Source organism: Lissotriton vulgaris, chromosome 9 (genome assembly GCF_964263255.1).
Source record: "Lissotriton vulgaris chromosome 9, aLisVul1.2, whole genome shotgun sequence".
Taxonomy (NCBI): domain Eukaryota; kingdom Metazoa; phylum Chordata; class Amphibia; order Caudata; family Salamandridae; genus Lissotriton; species Lissotriton vulgaris.
The window spans coordinates 326884340-326901502 of NC_141697.1; the positions used below are offsets into that span (position 1 = coordinate 326884340).

General features: G+C 46.6%; 1 protein-coding gene across 2 annotated transcripts in view; it reads left to right on the plus strand.

Moving 5' to 3' along the window:
* Positions 1-17163, plus strand: part of TTC8 (tetratricopeptide repeat domain 8) — a 260914-nt gene that overhangs the window by 34455 nt on the left and 209296 nt on the right. Inside the window, exon 2 of one of the 2 annotated variants that reach the window (XM_086937626.1) lies at positions 14625-14654. The exons of the other annotated variant lie outside the window; for it this stretch is intronic. Coding sequence (XP_086793752.1) covers positions 14625-14654 — 30 coding nt within the window. The remainder of the gene's footprint in view (positions 1-14624; positions 14655-17163) is intronic. 2 annotated transcript variants of the gene reach the window in all.

A 17163-nucleotide genomic window follows, 5' to 3' on the forward strand; every position in this document is an offset into this window, starting at 1 on the left:
CAGCGCGGTGGCCGAGTAAATTATAAATATGCACCCTCATCTGTATATTAATGCAGGTACATTTCCTGGTTGTGCGTGCTCCAGGGGTTGTCATGTGTGCAAACGTGTTCCCACCTTTAATCCAGACCGATTGGCTTTGTTAACAAATGTTTTATTTTTGTGTTCAAACCTTTTTTCTATGAAGCAATGCATCTAAAACTGGGACTCGGGCCACCTAAATTCTTGCTGCATGCATAATGTCCTTGGTCTTGTGGCAAGAACCGGAGCATCTTAGACCTCCAATTCAGAACCACCCAAGCTCTGACTCAGTCGGCTTCTGGTACTGAAATCAACTTATGGAAACCATCACCTTCACATCCAGCAGCTCAACCCAACCTCCTGTCTTTTAGCAAACTACTGAAAACACCATCTTTTTCCCTCCACTAATTTGTCTCTGAAGTTCCCCGCACTTACCCTGGCAGATGCCTTTATGATGTTATTTTGTACATGTTCTTGCTCCTTCTAAAGAATACTGTTAGCTCATAGGTAAAGTTGTAAATAAAAAACTACTCACAACATTTACTTCTGCACAGATGAAGGAAAGTTTGGAGTGTGCATTTGAGTCACAGGCCGCCTTTATTTGCACTTGGACTCTTTTGCATAGCTGTATTTCAAAGCAAAGGCTGGATAGGTGTTCTCAGACAGGCTGGAGTGTTCAGTGCTATTAGAATAATAACCAAAGTATAAAGTCACATATAAATTAGTCTTCACAATGCATTTTGGTATATGAAGCCATTAAATAGTGTTCATATTCACAATTAATCAAGTGTTTGCGACCCAGTGTTGGCATAGCAAATGATGGGTATTCATGATTGCGTGTTTCATGCTAACTAGCATTCATCTGATACTTGGTAACCTTCTGTCTTTCCACACTAAATGCTAAAAAAAAAAATGTAAGTTCGAAATAATACATTTGTATGATTGTGGCAACGTCAGCAGCTTTCTCTTATGATGTCTGACACTACAGTATTTTTTTAATGAGTTTTTAAGTTTCACATGTGATATCAACTTCATCCATTTCTGTAATTCTAAGTGGTTCGTGTTCTCTAGTTTTCGGTTACTGGAATCAAATTGTGCCAGCACGTATTTTAATGTATTGTGTGAACCCTTCCTCTCCTATGTACCCCTACACCATGTGACAACACAAAACACTGTCTCTTTTACTGTGTAGATGAAGGCACGCAACCAGGTGTTGTTTATAACTTAACAAAAAATCCACACTGCAAACACACACTCTTCCTCTTCTTTTGGTGTCTTCTGTGTACACAAGCGCAGCCTCTTTATGCGTCTATAACCTCTTCTCCCCTTCATTCTCTCTTTTTCACACACTCTTTGTACCACTCTATTTAGAGTTAATTCACCACTTCATACAAAAACAACCTATCGCTCTCAATCTTACTTTCTATCTATTTTATGCAGGTCTCACCCAGGCTGTTCGCCATACCACATATTTCCAATACACAAATACTACACAATTCCACGAACAGCAATTCAAATTCAAACCACGCAATTCCACTATAAACAACATACATCCAGTCCACTACCAACAAAAACCACAAGTAAAAAACAATATCCTTTACTATGCCAATAGCTCTATTTTTCACAACTGGGAGACTAATTGCATTGCAAATGCTTGTTGTCACTTGTAATGGGTCCGAGAAAATCATAGTTGGAGAAAGACAGCATCCAGATTTAATGTTGGGATAAATGACAAAGGCCACAATGTGAAAAACAACAATACGTTCTGGGATTTGCTACGGCTATGGCTGAGTGACCCAGAAAGAACTCCTTTACTCCGTGCTCCAGTGTCTCCTGATTATCCTGGTTTAGCTCCTCTAATCTGATTACTGTTGTCTTGTTGATCCATATGCCAGATCACGTGACTCTGCAAACTAGCAATGATTTATCAGACGTCTGAAGAAAAATTCTGTCAAGGCTCACGCATGAGGCTGCTTTTCGCTAAAGTGACTAGTTCAGAGGTTTCTAAAATAAAAGGCTTGAGCAAACAATGAATAGTTTTTCTTCTTTTTCCTCTGGCGTTTTAATTTGTGTTTCTTCAACCCTTTACTTTAAATAGGTTCAACAATACTGATGTTTACAAACGTATTTATAAATAGTAATTTGTGATCGAAAGCTCACTTCACAGAACGGACACTGAAGAACGGAGCTGGTAAGTTCAAAGCAGCATAATGATCACATTGGAATTGTGTGCGGTGTCACCCAAGTTCAAGGCTCCAGCGATTTATTCACACATTGAATGTTAGTAATCGGATTCGGAGACGGGCTGGGGAAGGGTGGTGGTGGTGGAGTGACCATACAGTTTAGTGCTACTTTAGGTGGACAGCAACGAAACACTATTGTTCCAACGTTTTTAGGTCTCGCCTGTCGATGCGCATGCGCATCGAGCAAGCGAGACTATGGGGGCTTATCCACTCTTTATCCACTGCAAGGAATCGTGGCGATTCCTTGCAGTGCCCGTGACTTTTAAGCTCAATGCGCATGCGCATTGAGCTTAAAAGCGCGTGCACGTCCGTCTTGTTTTACCCGCTCCGCCCCCTCCCCTTCCCGCCGTGTCGCATTTCTCTTCCCCCCTCCCCTCTCTTCCCTCCGTCTTCTTTGTTTATTTTACCCGCTCCGCCCCCTCCCCTTCCCGCCGTGTCGCATTTCTCTTCCCCCCTCCCCTCTCTTCCCTCCGTCTTATTTGTTTATTTTACCCGCTCCGCCCCCTCCCCTGCCCGCCGTGTCGCATTCTTTTTTAAATCCCCACTTCCCCCCTTTTTGGTTTGGTGTGGGGAATTGTGGCTTGATCTTGTATTAACATAACAGTCTACTACCATGTGCGGACTGGTTAATAGCAGACTGTTGTCTATCTTCCAGTCTTGTTCCCTTACAATTTCGAACACTTTTTCAAAACAGTCCGCTGTTATCCAGTAGCATCTCATAGGATTCGGCAAGAATAACATGTATAGTATTTTTTACTGTATAAATTCAATCCTTTGCACTCTATAAGATGGCGGCCGTAAACTTGATCGAAGTCCTTCGTTGTCTAATATGACCCTCTCATTAGATTCGGCGAGGAAAAAAAGCGCAAAATCTCAAGAGCTTTAAATAGAGAACCTTATCCTACCCTTCGCATTATGTCGTCTAAACGGAGCACAGGCGATTGCTGACGCCCAGGAGGTTTTGCTGGAATCAAACGGAGACACGAAGGTAAATGAATATGTTAGGGATCTCTAGTGTCTTAGGAATTCTCCTCCCCCCTCCCCTCTCTTCCCTCCGTCTTATTTGTTTATTTTACCCGCTCCGCCCCCTCCCCTGCCCGCCGTGTCGCATTCTTTTTTAAATCCCCACTTCCCCCCTTTTTGGTTTGGTTTTTCTCCCTCTGAATTGCATTCGGGAGACTTGTTTACATAGCCTCGAAGGATTAGCCTGCCAACGAAGTAATCCACGAGCACAGAAATAATCACATTATGAGGATTTGCCAACTGTCAGGTGATTGACAAGTGCACGGCGCTAAATGGAATGCTTCTGGTAAATGTAGTTTTGTGTGTGTTCTAGTTTGCTTATTGAATAACTGAAGAAATGTAGGACCTTCTGTTTCGTGGAAACCGCTGATGTGCTTGGTTTTAAAAAAAAATGTTTTTTTAACGTATTATCCTCCCGCAATCTCTGCAGATTTAACAGCCACCCTCACTCACCCTCACTCACCCTCACCCTCACTCGCCCTCACTCGCCCTCACCCTCACTCACCCTCACTCGCCCTCACTCGCCCTCACCCTCACTCACCCTCACCCTCACTCACCCTCAACCCCTCACCCTCACTCACCCTCACTCACCCTCAACCCCTCACCCTCACTCACCCTCAACCCCTCACCCTCAACCCCTCACTCTCACTCATCCTCACTCACCCTCACCCTCACTCACTCTCACCCACCACCCCTCACCCTCACCCTCACTCACCCTCAACCCCTCACCCTCACTCACCCTCACCCTCACTCACCCTCAACCCCTCACCCTCACTCACCCTCCCTCACCCTCACCCACCCTCACTCACCCTCACTCACCCTCACTCACCCTCACTCACCCTCACTCACCCTCAACCCCTCACCCTCAACCTCACTCACCCTCAACCCCTCACCCTCAACCTCACTCACCCTCAACCTCACTCACCCTCACTCACCCTCAACCCCTCACCCTCACCCTCACTCACCCTCAACCCCTCACCCTCACTCACCCTCAACCCCTCACCCTCACCCTCACTCACCCTCACCCACCCTCAACCCCTCACCCTCACTCACCCTCACCCACCCTCAACCCCTCACCCTCACTCACCTCAACCCCTCACCATCACTCACCCTCAACCCCTCACCCTCACCCTCACTCACCCTCACCCTCACCCTCACTCACCCTCAACTCCTCACCCTCCCTCACCCTCACTCACCCTCAACCCCTCACCCTCACTCACCCTCAATCCCTCACCCTCACTCACCCTCAATCCCTCACCCTTAACCCCTCACCCTCACTCACCCTCAACCCCTCACCCTCACTCACCCTCAACCCCTCACCCTCACTCACCCTCACCAACCCTCACCCTCAACCCCTCACCCACCCTCACCCTCACTCACCCTCAACCCCTCACCCTCACTCACCCTCACCCTCACCCACCCTCACCCTCACCCACCCTCTCACCCTCACTCACTCACTCACTCACTCACCCTCACTCACTCACTCACCCTCACTCACCCTCACTCACCCTCACTCACCCTCACTCACCCTCACCCACCCTCACCCACCCTCACCCTCACCCACCCTCAACACCTCATCCTCACTCACCCTCACTCACCCTCAACCCCTCAACCCCTCACCCTCACTCACCCTCACCCACCCTCACCCTCACCCTCAATCCCTCACCCTCACTCACCCTCACCCTCAACCCCTCACCCTCACTCACCCTCAACCCCTCACTCACCCTCAACCCCTCACCCACCCTCAACCCCTCACCCTCACTCACCCTCACCAACCCTCACCCTCACTCACCCTCACCCTCACCCTCACTCCCTCACTCCCTCACTCACCCTCACTCACTCACCCTCACTCACTCACCCTCACTCACTCACCCTCACTCACTCACCCTCACTCACTCACCCTCACTCACTCACCCTCACTCACTCACCCTCACTCACTCACCCTCACTCACTCACCCTCACTCACTCACCCTCACTCACTCACCCTCACTCACTCACCCTCACTCACTCACCCTCACTCACCCTCACTCACTCACCCTCACTCACTCACCCTCACTCACTCACCCTCACTCACTCACTCACCCTCACTCACTCACACTCACTCACTCACACTCACTCACTCACACTCACTCACCCTCACTCACCCTCACTCACCCTCACTCACCCTCACTCACCCTCAACCCCTCACCCACCCTCACTCACCCTCAACCCCTCACCCACCCACCCTCACTCACCCTCAACCCCTCACCCTCACTCACCCTCAACCCCTCACCCTCACTCACCCTCAACCCCTCACCCTCACTCACCCTCAACCCCTCACTCACCCTCACTCACCCTCAACCCCTCACCCTCACTCACCCTCAACCCCTCACTCACCCTCACTCACCCTCAACCCCTCACCCTCACTCACCCTCAACCCCTCACTCACCCTCACTCACCCTCACTCACCCTCACTCACCCTCACTCACCCTCACTCACCCTCACTCACCCTCACTCACCCTCACTCACCCTCACTCACCCTCACTCACCCTCACTCACCCTCACTCACCCTCACTCACCCTCACTCACCCTCACTCACCCTCACCCTCACTCACCCTCACCCTCACTCACCCTCACTCAGCGCAACCACAGCATCTTCACTAAATATATTTAATAAACTTTAAGCTATTGGCAATATAAAATAAAATCCATTTTATTTACGTATTAATTATTAATTGTTTTTTTAAGCCATTGATTTTTTTTAGATCAATACATATAAGTCCCGTTAATACAAAACATGTTGCTTTACAAATGCTAGAGGTGTCACATTTACAAAAATTATAACTATTGGCTTTGTAAAGAAGAAAGCTATTAATTTAGCTATTTAGAAAAAACAACACATAAATAAAAAACAAAAAAATAAATAACACCTATAGCTCAAACTTTACTACTGCGAGACCTATTGCATTTCCAATGCTTGTTCTGCCAGTTTCCAGTTGAGCTAAGGATTTATCCAAGGGAAGTCTACTCCTAAAAGGTTTAGTCATCGAGGACACTTTGGGCAACAACGACAGTCTAGATTGTGACATCCTGCCATAACCCATATTTTTCAAGCACTTCTGTGAAGCTATTGATTTGCAGTCTATTAGTAAGTGACTGTACTTAGGCTATGTATTTTACTGGTAGGCTTTCATAACAACAGATGGACGGGCGTGACTAAATGGCTTAAGGAGAGAAACTCTTCGTGGCTCCTCAGCCCCTCTGTTAGATGGTTTCACGGGAGACTTCTATAAAGAGTACAAAGATCTACACGCTCCACAACTCATTGACGTTTATGCGGAGGCCCTGGAGGCACAACTCCTTCCCCCTACACTCAGGGAGGCTGTCATAATTTTACTCCCCAAACCTGCTAAAGACCCCACGCAATGTGGCTCATACAGGCCTCTGTCCCTCCTAAACCTAGATGACAAAATATTAGCCAAAGTCCTTTCTACCCGATTCTCAATTAATGGAATTTATCATATCCCCGGCTCAATCCGGTTTTGTGCCCCATCGATCCACCTCACTCAATTTTAGAACACTCTTTGCAGTTATACATAGGATCAACCCAGAAATCCCTGCAGCAGCTATTCTCCTAGACACAGACAAAGCTTTTGATTTGTTAGAATGGCCCTTCATCCTCTCTGCCATGCGTCATATGGGCATGCCCATGGGATTCATTGCTACAACCGGGTTGCTGTACAATAAACCTACAGCTAGGCTACGCTTAAATGGTACACTCTCCCGTCCCTTCCGGCTCTCCCGCGGGACCTGACAGGGCTGTCCCCTGTCCTCCTTATTGTTTATCCTGGCTACGGATCCATTGATACAGCATTTTTGGGAACGATACCTACAAAGAGGCCTACAATCCAACACTGCCCCCCTTCTGTTTTCGCTCTATGTGGACGACACAATCCTATACATTAGACGCCCGCAAGATAATTTAGACCCGCTGCTCAGGGAGATTATCAGATTTGGCTGATTCTCAGGCCTAGGCATCAATTGGCATAAATCAGTCATCTTTCCTTTAACAGCAAGCACAAAGCCAAGGGAATACGAATTCCCGTTGGAATGGTGTAAGGACTCCGTTAAACATTTAGGTGTCCATATTCATTTGGACACTGCCCAAATAATAAGTCTAAATTATGGGCGCGCCATAGACGCGCTAGAAACCCAAATAGAGAAATGGCTGAGAATTCCCATATCGCTCGCTGAGTTTCGATTCTGAAGATGGTAGTACTTCCCAAATTTTTATATCTCTTCAACAACATACCAATTCCCCTCACTAATAGCTTCTTTCGGGCGCTCCGTACTCTTCTAACCCACCTGGTCTGGGGTGAGAAGCAGGCGCGAGTCAGATGATAAGTCCTCTCGCTGCCTAATGAGAGAGGGGGATACAGTGTCCCTGATTTACAGTTATACTACGTAGTGGCCCAATGTATTACACTCACTTCAGGTTTCATCCAGACGCCCTGATTCCATATTTACAGTCGGAAGCAGATCTCGTTCTCCCGGAGCGGCTTTCGACTCTCGTACTGATGGGCGTTCCCAGAGATCCCCACGTCATCCAAACCGTATCCACCACAAGCTGGGCATGGCATAAACTATGAAGGCTCACAGGTACAAATACCCTGTATTCTACGGCACTACCCATCCTCAACCCCTGCTGGAGTCCAATCACGGGTGAACGCTTGGTACAGCGTACTCTGACGACATTTGAAATTTCACGGATGGGTGATTGTACCCTGGGGGTCACATCTTTTCATTATCAGAGGATGCTCGTTTCCAATCTGGTGAGTATCATGGACTGGTTTGTCCTGGGTCGCATCAGATCCGCCCTCCGTTTCACCTTGCCGACCTTTCCAGTCAAGCCGGCCTCATTCCCCCTATTATAATAGAAATACAAACAGCGTTCATGTAATTTCAAAGCTATATACGACATGTGCTGCTCTGAAACCTATAAACGACGACCAAATCCGCAGCGTTTGGGAGGTTGACCTGGGGGGTTCAATCACAGATGAGCAGTGGGCCAAATGCTGCGCAGTCACACAAGAAGTTTCACTAAATACCAGGCACAACCTCCTGCATTTCAAATTCTTGCGCCGTATATATTTCACCCCTGCTATGGCACACAAAATTGACCCGTCCAAACCACACAACTGCCGTAAATGCTCCGCACCTCATGCCGACTTCGCACATCTTACCTTGACATGTCTGAAACTGCCGCACTACTGTAAAAAAAAATTGATACTTGTATAGCGCACTACTCACCCGCAAGGGTCTCAAGGCGCTTGTACGAATACCGCTGTGGAACCCATCCTGGCTTTCCCTGTGAGGCGTCCACTCCTGGGCACCCCCAAAGTGGAGGCCAGGCATCCTTAGCGTTGTGGGGGCGTTGTGGAGATTAAGAAAGCTATTGCCCAGAGTTGCAGAGTGAGACTCCATGATTGGAATAGGCACCGAGGCGAGAATTATCAGGTCCGTGGAATTTTGAACCCAAGACCCGACGAGGCGGGGAATTGAACCCTGGTCTTGGGCTAGACCTCTGCATCAGGGTCTGCCGCTCTAATCATTGAGCCACACTTCTCCACTTGAGCCACACTTCTCCACTCTCCTACTGGGCATGTATACATCACACGCTAGGGCAAATGATCAATCTTCCTCTGATCCCAACTCCAGGAAGTGGCCCTATTGGGATATACAGTTATCTTCCCCAAGAAGATCAGATGGTTCGCATCCCTGGGACTCCTACTAGTGAAGGGGGAGGTGGCTGTCCACTGGGGGCATAAGTCTGTTCCTACTGTCCTGAACTGGCTGAACAGCCTGGCCTATTGCAATATAAATAGCGAAGCCTACGCCATTGTGATGCCTAGTACATCCTGACCTAAGGACATATGGGGCCCATATCGTTCATACGTAGAGACCAGGCGTCAGGCTACCAGCAAGAGCTGGGTATTGTTCCGGAGGGAGTGGGGTAAACTACCACTCATAAAACCCATCGTTATTGTTGCATTGCAGGCGGGCATGGCCTATCCGTATATTTAGTTAAATATGACACGACCGCTGGGATTTATAGGTGGGCGGGAGAGGGTTGGGAATAACTCTCATATTGATAACGTTATAATAATGCTACAGCTGTCACCTACCTGGGAAATAAGACCATGACAGTAATTTTTCTAACATGTACTGTTATATTGCGACAATGTCTGACAATGCACAAGTGAACAGACATGCATATATGCTTCTTTTGTATTTAAGAAAATCTGAAAATAAAGTTTAAAAAAAACTCAGAGAAACTCTTTTTCGGTTCCACCAATGGGTACGGCTCCTGTGTATGTGGTGTGGACAGCCAAGTGTCCAGGAGAATCCTGGGCTGATTAAAAGGGAAGACTCTCAATTTGAGCACCATATAGCACTTTTAATATTAATCATTGGCAAGTGCCATTTGAGGCACCAGGGAGTGAAAGGCGTTGAGGCCTTGTTTATGATCCATAGCTATTGTGCATGGTCATATTTTGGTATGCTTTTGTGCATCTATGCCTCCGTATTTTGTTTACCTGGAGCTTGTAAGGTACTGTAGTAAACATGCTGGATTGTGGCGTAGTAGACTTAAATAGCAATACAATTTGACATTTGAACCTATAGAGCTGGAAGAAGCATATATTTTCATAATTGCTTTATCTGAGAATCGGTGATATGCCCTTTTCTTTTTCTACTCTTTTCTTTTTGTGTTCCTGCAAGAATGTGACTTGGGGTAAAGAGATGCGAGTAGGTCAGACCTAGCATGTCTGCTCTGCCTTTTTAGTTACAAAAGAAGACTTTCTAATTGTGTATCATTTAATTGGATCCAGCTGGAATTAATTCACTAATACAGTGCATCCAGACAGCCCTGAAAGTGGTAAGAGGCAGAAGTGAAGCTTAGCTTAGCAGTGACATTTCTACATACAAATGTTAGATTTCAATAAAATACTATCCCTCATCATGACTTCCTTATTACATTAAATGTTTGCTGGAGCAACACTGCCACTATCGTTTTTTAAATTAATAGTTTCTTAAAGCTGTACATAAACCGCAAATATGTTAATTCTTACTGGCCTATTCTGTTACTAAATGCTGACTATAGGATCATAGCTAAGGCAGTAGCATTGTGACTGGCCAGAACCGATGCATCAATAATAAATCTCGATCAAAAATGTTTTGTGCCAGGTAGACCACTTTATACCATGCTTTGTGGAAGCAATAGTTGTTTCCATATAACAAGCATACCAAGTGCAATATTTTATTTTTAGATATGGAAAATGCGTTTAACCTGGAACGGGGAAAGTCCTTATTTCAAATTTTAGTCCGTCTATAATATCCTACTTAGCTTATCAGGTTTATCCAAATACACAAAGGCCTTTATTTTCATCAGTACACGCCAGGCATGATCTATTACCTTGCAGAGATGCAAGACATGAATGTCCTGTGCTCCCTATCTTATTTGGTTTATTCAGCCACTAGAAATTGCACTTTGCTTGAGTGCTGTGATCAGAAACTCTATGTAAAATCACCCACAAAATCCAATTATAAGAAAATGATATAGCAATCTGTCTCAAGGCAGATAAAGAAAATGTTTTGAAGACATTCAAACAAATGCAGGGATTGTCAATAATAGAAGGCTATAGGATTAGACATCAAAAATATGAATTATTATTTAATTGTTTGCGTGATCTACTCTCCGAAGACATTGTGATGGGACAAAGGAAACATCCAAAGAGATAGTTGGGTATTTTTGTCACTTAAGAGTATGAAGCCCTTTAGTCTTTAAATTATAAATTTCTAGTTTAAATAGTCAGTTTTCTGTATAATAGATGAATGCTCTTTCCTTTAACTATTTTGTGGTCGGTTGGTGTGATTTCTTTTGTTTACCACTCATTGAATGCAACCTTTTTTGCCTAGGTAAACTCCACTATTTGTAGATTTGGAACACCTGAGAATGATCTTATATTACCTTTTCCTGTCCAAGGAATTGGGGAACTTGTCATTTGTAACTTTAGGTTCTAGTACCTTGCGGCTTTCTGCCAGTTGCTGCAGCAGATGGTCTTCACTCAAAAGTTTAAAAATTATGCTAATCCATTTTTTTAATACGTTCTTTGTATTTCAGCATTGTAACAAGAAAAGATACACACCACATGCTAACAGATCACCATTACATAGAACCTAGCAGCATGTTACATCAATTATCTGCATTGCTTTTTCCCAACATTTCCCTCAACTTACCCACACACTTGGCATTTCATTGTTTCCTTCTTCTAGCCCCCTGTGACAGGCGTGGGTCGTTGGGACAGTACACAAAAATCCTCAATACTCGTTCCACTTTGCCCATATATTTTCCCACTTGTGAGGACAGCCCCTATTCAGGTATGTCGTTTTTTCTGCCACCATGCATCAGTCCATCTCTTTTTTTCCAATCACCAGGCGTTGACGATATTTCCATTCCCCAACTACTTGCTATGTTTCTTTTAGCAACTAATAGTGCTACTCCAGTTCTCTCTCCCCTCCCCAGGTTCGTCGCCTCCCATACGTTAAGTAAACATAACTTGGCTGACAATGGCACCTCCACTCCATATAAACTGCTTAAGTAACGGGTTATGTTAGTCCAGTAAGTTTGGATTTTGGGACACTCCCATATTATGTGAAAAAACGATCCTTCTTGGCCACATCCCCTTCGACAAATTGGGTCTTATCATCTATCCATTTTCACCAATGCGGTACAGGACCAGTGGAGCACTTTGAGTTGGATGAGCTGGAATCAGGACTTAATGGCTACTTCTTTAAGGGAGGCTAGGGCATCGGGACATTCGTCCTCTTGCCTGTCTGCTATGTCTTTTCCCCATTTTCCCATAGCTTTACTAATGGGTTAGGGGCATTATTTCTCTGCTTTTTGTATGTTAACAAGATTGCCTTTTGGGTTATGTGTTCTTCAAGTAACTTGTTCTCTAGTAGTGAGGACTCTGGTAGTTCTTTTCGCCTGGGTAGTGCAGTTTGTAGGACATGGCGAAGTTGGAGGTAACAGAATGTCTCAGTTGACACCAAGTGATATGCAAGGCCGTTCTCTGGTAGCAGCAGGGCAGTTCTCTGGTAGCAGCAGCGCAGTTCTCTGGTAGCAGCAGGGTATTTCTCTGGTAGCAGCAGGGCATTTCTCTGGTAGCAGCAGGGCAGTTCTCTGGTAGCAGCAGGGCATTTCTCTGGTAACAGAAGGGCAGTTCTCTGGTAGCAGCAGAGCAGTCACGTGGTAGCAGCAGGGAAGACCTCTGGTAGTATCAGGGTAGTCCTTTGCAGAACAAGGTAGGTCTCAAGCAGCACAGCAATCCTCTAGTAGCAGCAGGGTAGGCAGGTCTCAGGAGCAGTTGTCTGAGAAACAAGCCAGGCCTCAAGCATCAGGGAGGTCCTCTGGAATACAAGACAGTCCTTCTGTAGTCTTCTGCAGGACTAGGAGTAAACAGAAGAGTTGGTCTGAGGGTCCACTATTTATTTATTTCTGGTGCCAGCTTCAAAGTAGAAGAAACTTCTGTAGTTTTTCTCACACAAATGGTTCTGGAATTTCTGTCTTGCCTGCCCAGGTCCCAAAGCAGGCCTTCTGTAGTCTTCTGCGGGTCTAAGATTGAACAGAAGAGTTGGTCTGAGGGTCTTCTATTTATACCTGGCGCTAGCTTTGAAGTGGAAGAAACTTCCTGAGTTTTCCCCCACACAGACTGTTCTGCAATTTCTGTCTTGCCTGCCCAGGTCTAAAAATGTCTGAGGTGACAACGGTCTAGTGTCAATGTCTTTGTGAGTGTACTTAGTCTGCTTCTTTAAAATGTAAGTCGGGTAGGGAGCAGCTATGCCCCTCCCATTCTGGAAGCATTTCCCTCCGCTACAGCCCAGTCCTACTTCTCACTGTCTGAGACCAATATATATACCTGATGGGGTGGACATTAACAGGCCTAGGCAGCTGGAAACTCCTAGAAGGCCTCAAAAATGTTAGGGCAGGCAAATGCCAACTTTAGTGGCATTTTCAAAATTGTAATCTAAAATCCAACTTTACCATTAAAGAGGGTTTTAAATTTCAATACATTTGAGTCAAAACAGGATATTTCCTCCTGCTCCCAATCAGAAGTTAGCACTTATTCAATGTAATAAGGAAACCGAAGGTTATCCTTTGGCAGGGGTAAGCCTTACAGTAGTGAAAAAAACGAATGTAGGAGTTTTTCACTACCAGAACGTGTAAAATGTAAAAATGTGTATTATTTTTGTCAACATTATTCTCCCTGCCCTATTGGTTCTTTAGGGCCTACTTGAGGGGTGGCTTATATGTACTAAAAAGGAAGGTTTAGCCTTGACAAATGGTTTATTTTGTCAGGTTGAAGTGGCAGTTTTAAATGGCAGGCCTGGGGCATGGTTTAAGGGCTACTTAAGTGGGTAGCACTATGAGTGCTGCAGGCCCAATAGTAGCATTTAATTTACCGGCCCCAAGTACATGTAGTACCACTGTACTAGGGACTTAAATTAAATATGCCAGTTGGGTGTAAGCCTATTTTACCATGTTTTCAGGAGTGAGCTTTAGCACTGGTTAGCAGGGGTAAAGTGCACAGAGTCATAAAGGTCAACAAAACTGGTTCATAAAACAGGAGAGGTGAAGACAAAAAGTTTTGGGTGACCCTGCAGATAGAGCCAAGTCCAACACTGTGAATGAAAACTATACTATTTTGCTTGGATGTATTGCTGGGAACCCATTGCTCAAAAAGGACAATCATATTTGTATGTTTTTTAATGAATTGTTGTCAGTGTCTCTCTGATCTGTTGGCTTTTATATATTCTTCCAATTCCTGACTCATATTTGATTGTGATTTCCAATATATAGGTCTGCTTAAAACAGTAAACACAGTAGACTTATGTCAGAATTGTACATGTGGAATATATGGCTATGTTTAATCAATTGTTTCAAATAGGAAGTAACCTAATTGACTTTTCTTAGTACTCCATACTCAACAGAGTTCAAAGCCGGTGACGTGGCTAAAATGGACAACAAATGGCACTCCAAACTGAAGGGGGATGCAGTTCTATTCTACTGGTTTTGTTTAGATCTTTATTAGCAACTTGACAAATGTAAAGTTAGAGAGCAAATGTCTAGTTCCATTTCCACTACTTAAATGAAGCGTAAGGGCCCTCCTATCTGTACTTCTGTATCCATCCTTAATTGTTTGTGTTAACATGTTTAATATTCATGTTATTCTTTTTTGTCATTCCATTCTCGTGGTCAGTGTTTGACATTTTTATGTTTCCCTTAATGATGCACACAAGGACATTGACCCCGAGCTTTCCAACTCCCAGGTAAAAGATTTTGACAACTTAATTTCTGTAGACTAGCCTCTTAGTTATTTTTTTCTATCTTTTTTATGTTTATCTCATATATAACACATTTGTTCAGGCATGTGTACATTTTGGGACGTTTTGAAGTAGACAAATTAAGTGATTGGTAATGTAGTCCATGTATTTGACATAGTTCTAAACTACATGAGTGAGGAGGCTCTGCTTCACTTTCAGATATCAAAACTGGGCAATCCCTTTCATCTGTGTATTTTTTGTGTCTTACATCTTTTTTTATTGATTTTTACTGGTATGATGCCAATAACAGATAAGTGTGCCAAACAGACCAGGTCAGTACAGTGTAAATTGGCATCTAAAAATGTACAAACAAGTGGCCTCTCTAGCCTTGTGCTATCGATTGCGTGAAAGGATAACATCCATTTCAACAATAACAGGTAGAAGGAGGGAGGTATGGAATAGTAGGGAGATCTTTTTTCAGCTCCAATGTGCGTAGGGCCTGAGTAGCAGGCTGTCAAGCCGGATGTAAAGAAAAAAAATACTCTGTGGGTGCGATGAATGTTATTGTGAAGTGGTGCGTAGTGGTGTGAGGCTGTTGGTGAAAGAGGTCTCTTCATGGTCTCTTCCTCCTCATGGATATGTGGGGTTGTACTGCTCCCTTCTCCTGTCTAAGAATCAAACACCTGCAGTGTTATGTGAGAAGGATTCTCTTCACCATGGGGGTCAGTCAAAGAACTGAAATGCTCCCATTCTCAGGGGGGAGGGGGACAACCATTGCACACCCTCGGTATCCCTTCACCAAGCCCCCCTAGTCGTCGTTGTATCGCTGTCCTGGGCACCCCCGGTGTGAGCGTCATCGCTTAGGGCAGGCGTGGACGGGCACGGCGCTCTTGTGCGACTGGTATTGATCGCCAGCCACTGTCTCACGAGGGCCAACTGTCCACCCCCGGGCGCCACCAGTGTCCACTTGGTCTTGGTGCTTGGAGATCTCTTAGAGGTGTTGTAGGGTGCTGCTGGGCTCGGGGGATTAAGTCCGCTTTGGGTGGGCCGAGATGCCTTGCTGTAATGATCACCAGGCATCAGCACTCCACGCCCCCCCCCCCCCACCTCGCCTCCCACGCATGGATCGGCAAGTGACTCCTTTACTCCACAGGTCCTGAGGGTGTGTTTGCCTTTGAGCTGAGGAGGGGTGAGGACCTGGTGGATCCCCTAAGTGTGTCTCTCTGGTGCACAGGCCCGTGGATCTGGCCCCTCGTGGCAGCACAGAACGCGGCCCCTTTGGGTGTGTTATTGGTGGGGGAGCGCGGAGCGTCGCAATCCTTTATCCAGCTTCGTTACCCGAGGTGTAGAAAAAAGGGGGGTGGCCTCAGCAATTGTCCTTGGTTGGCCCCCCAGGGCGTATAGACCCACATCTCCGTCCCACACTAAAGACGGCGCATGGCCCAGCTCGTAGGCTCGCTGAGGGGGGTATGCACTGGTCTGCTCCTCTCACAGGTCTTCCTGTGATGCTGGGGGGCCCTCCTGCGGCCCCCTCTAGTGGCGATATGCTGTTCTCAAAAGTTACCTCAGCGATATATACAGTCCGGGTGTGCAGCCTTCATCAGGTGAGAACCCCACCGCCCGGCCCCTCTCAGGAAGGCCGCGACGGTCTGCTCCGGGGCACAAGGGTGGTAGTTGCTGGCGACGCGTTATCCCCCCTCCAGCCTCCCACGGCCGGGAGCTCTCTTGGGGCCTGTCTGCGCGTTGCGGGGGGAAGGTCTGCAGGCCGCGCAAGGGTTCACCACGGGCGGCAGTTACCGGTGGATCCTTAGGCCCTGAAGCCTCGGGATCGATTTTCGCGTCGTCGCTCGCTCCCTGTTGCTTACCCCTCACGCTGTTGGCCAGGCTCCACTCAGGGCCCCGCTGCGCACGACTGCTGTTCCACTTTCACATCTTGTCTGCCCCACTCAGGTTGGCTCACTGTCTTTGTCTGGCGATCGCTGGATGTGTGCCGGGGCGACGGGGTCCCCCCTGCGAGAATGGAATTCGGGTAACCACGGGGCAGAGATTCTTAGGCCGCCATTTTGCAGCGCAGGTTGCTGGTCGGGCTCTGCCTCCTGGAGCCGCTGGGCCGTTGTGAGAGCTATATCTTGCAGGCTCAGTGCGTTCCCCCAGCTCGATTTAGTGCGGAGATGGGGTGATTTCCATCTGTTTTGACCGGGAGAAGAGAATCGGGCATAGGAGCCTCCGGATCCCGCGTCCGTCTAGGTCGCCATCTTGGCCATGCCCCCCGGCTTTACCCTTTTTAGATAACTACAAGATTCAAGCTAGCCTGGCTGATACATGGAAATACCCCAAAACTGTCCCAGGATGCTTGTTTCTGGTCCAGTGAAGACCTGGCTTGGCAGTTCGGACTGGACTGTTCCCATGAGGAGCAGGGTCAAGACTGATTTGCAGATGTCTCGTCTAAACTGTGGGGGCACGGTGAGCAAAAGAACAATGGATTGAACCCAGGTCTCTTGAATGGGGGTGAATG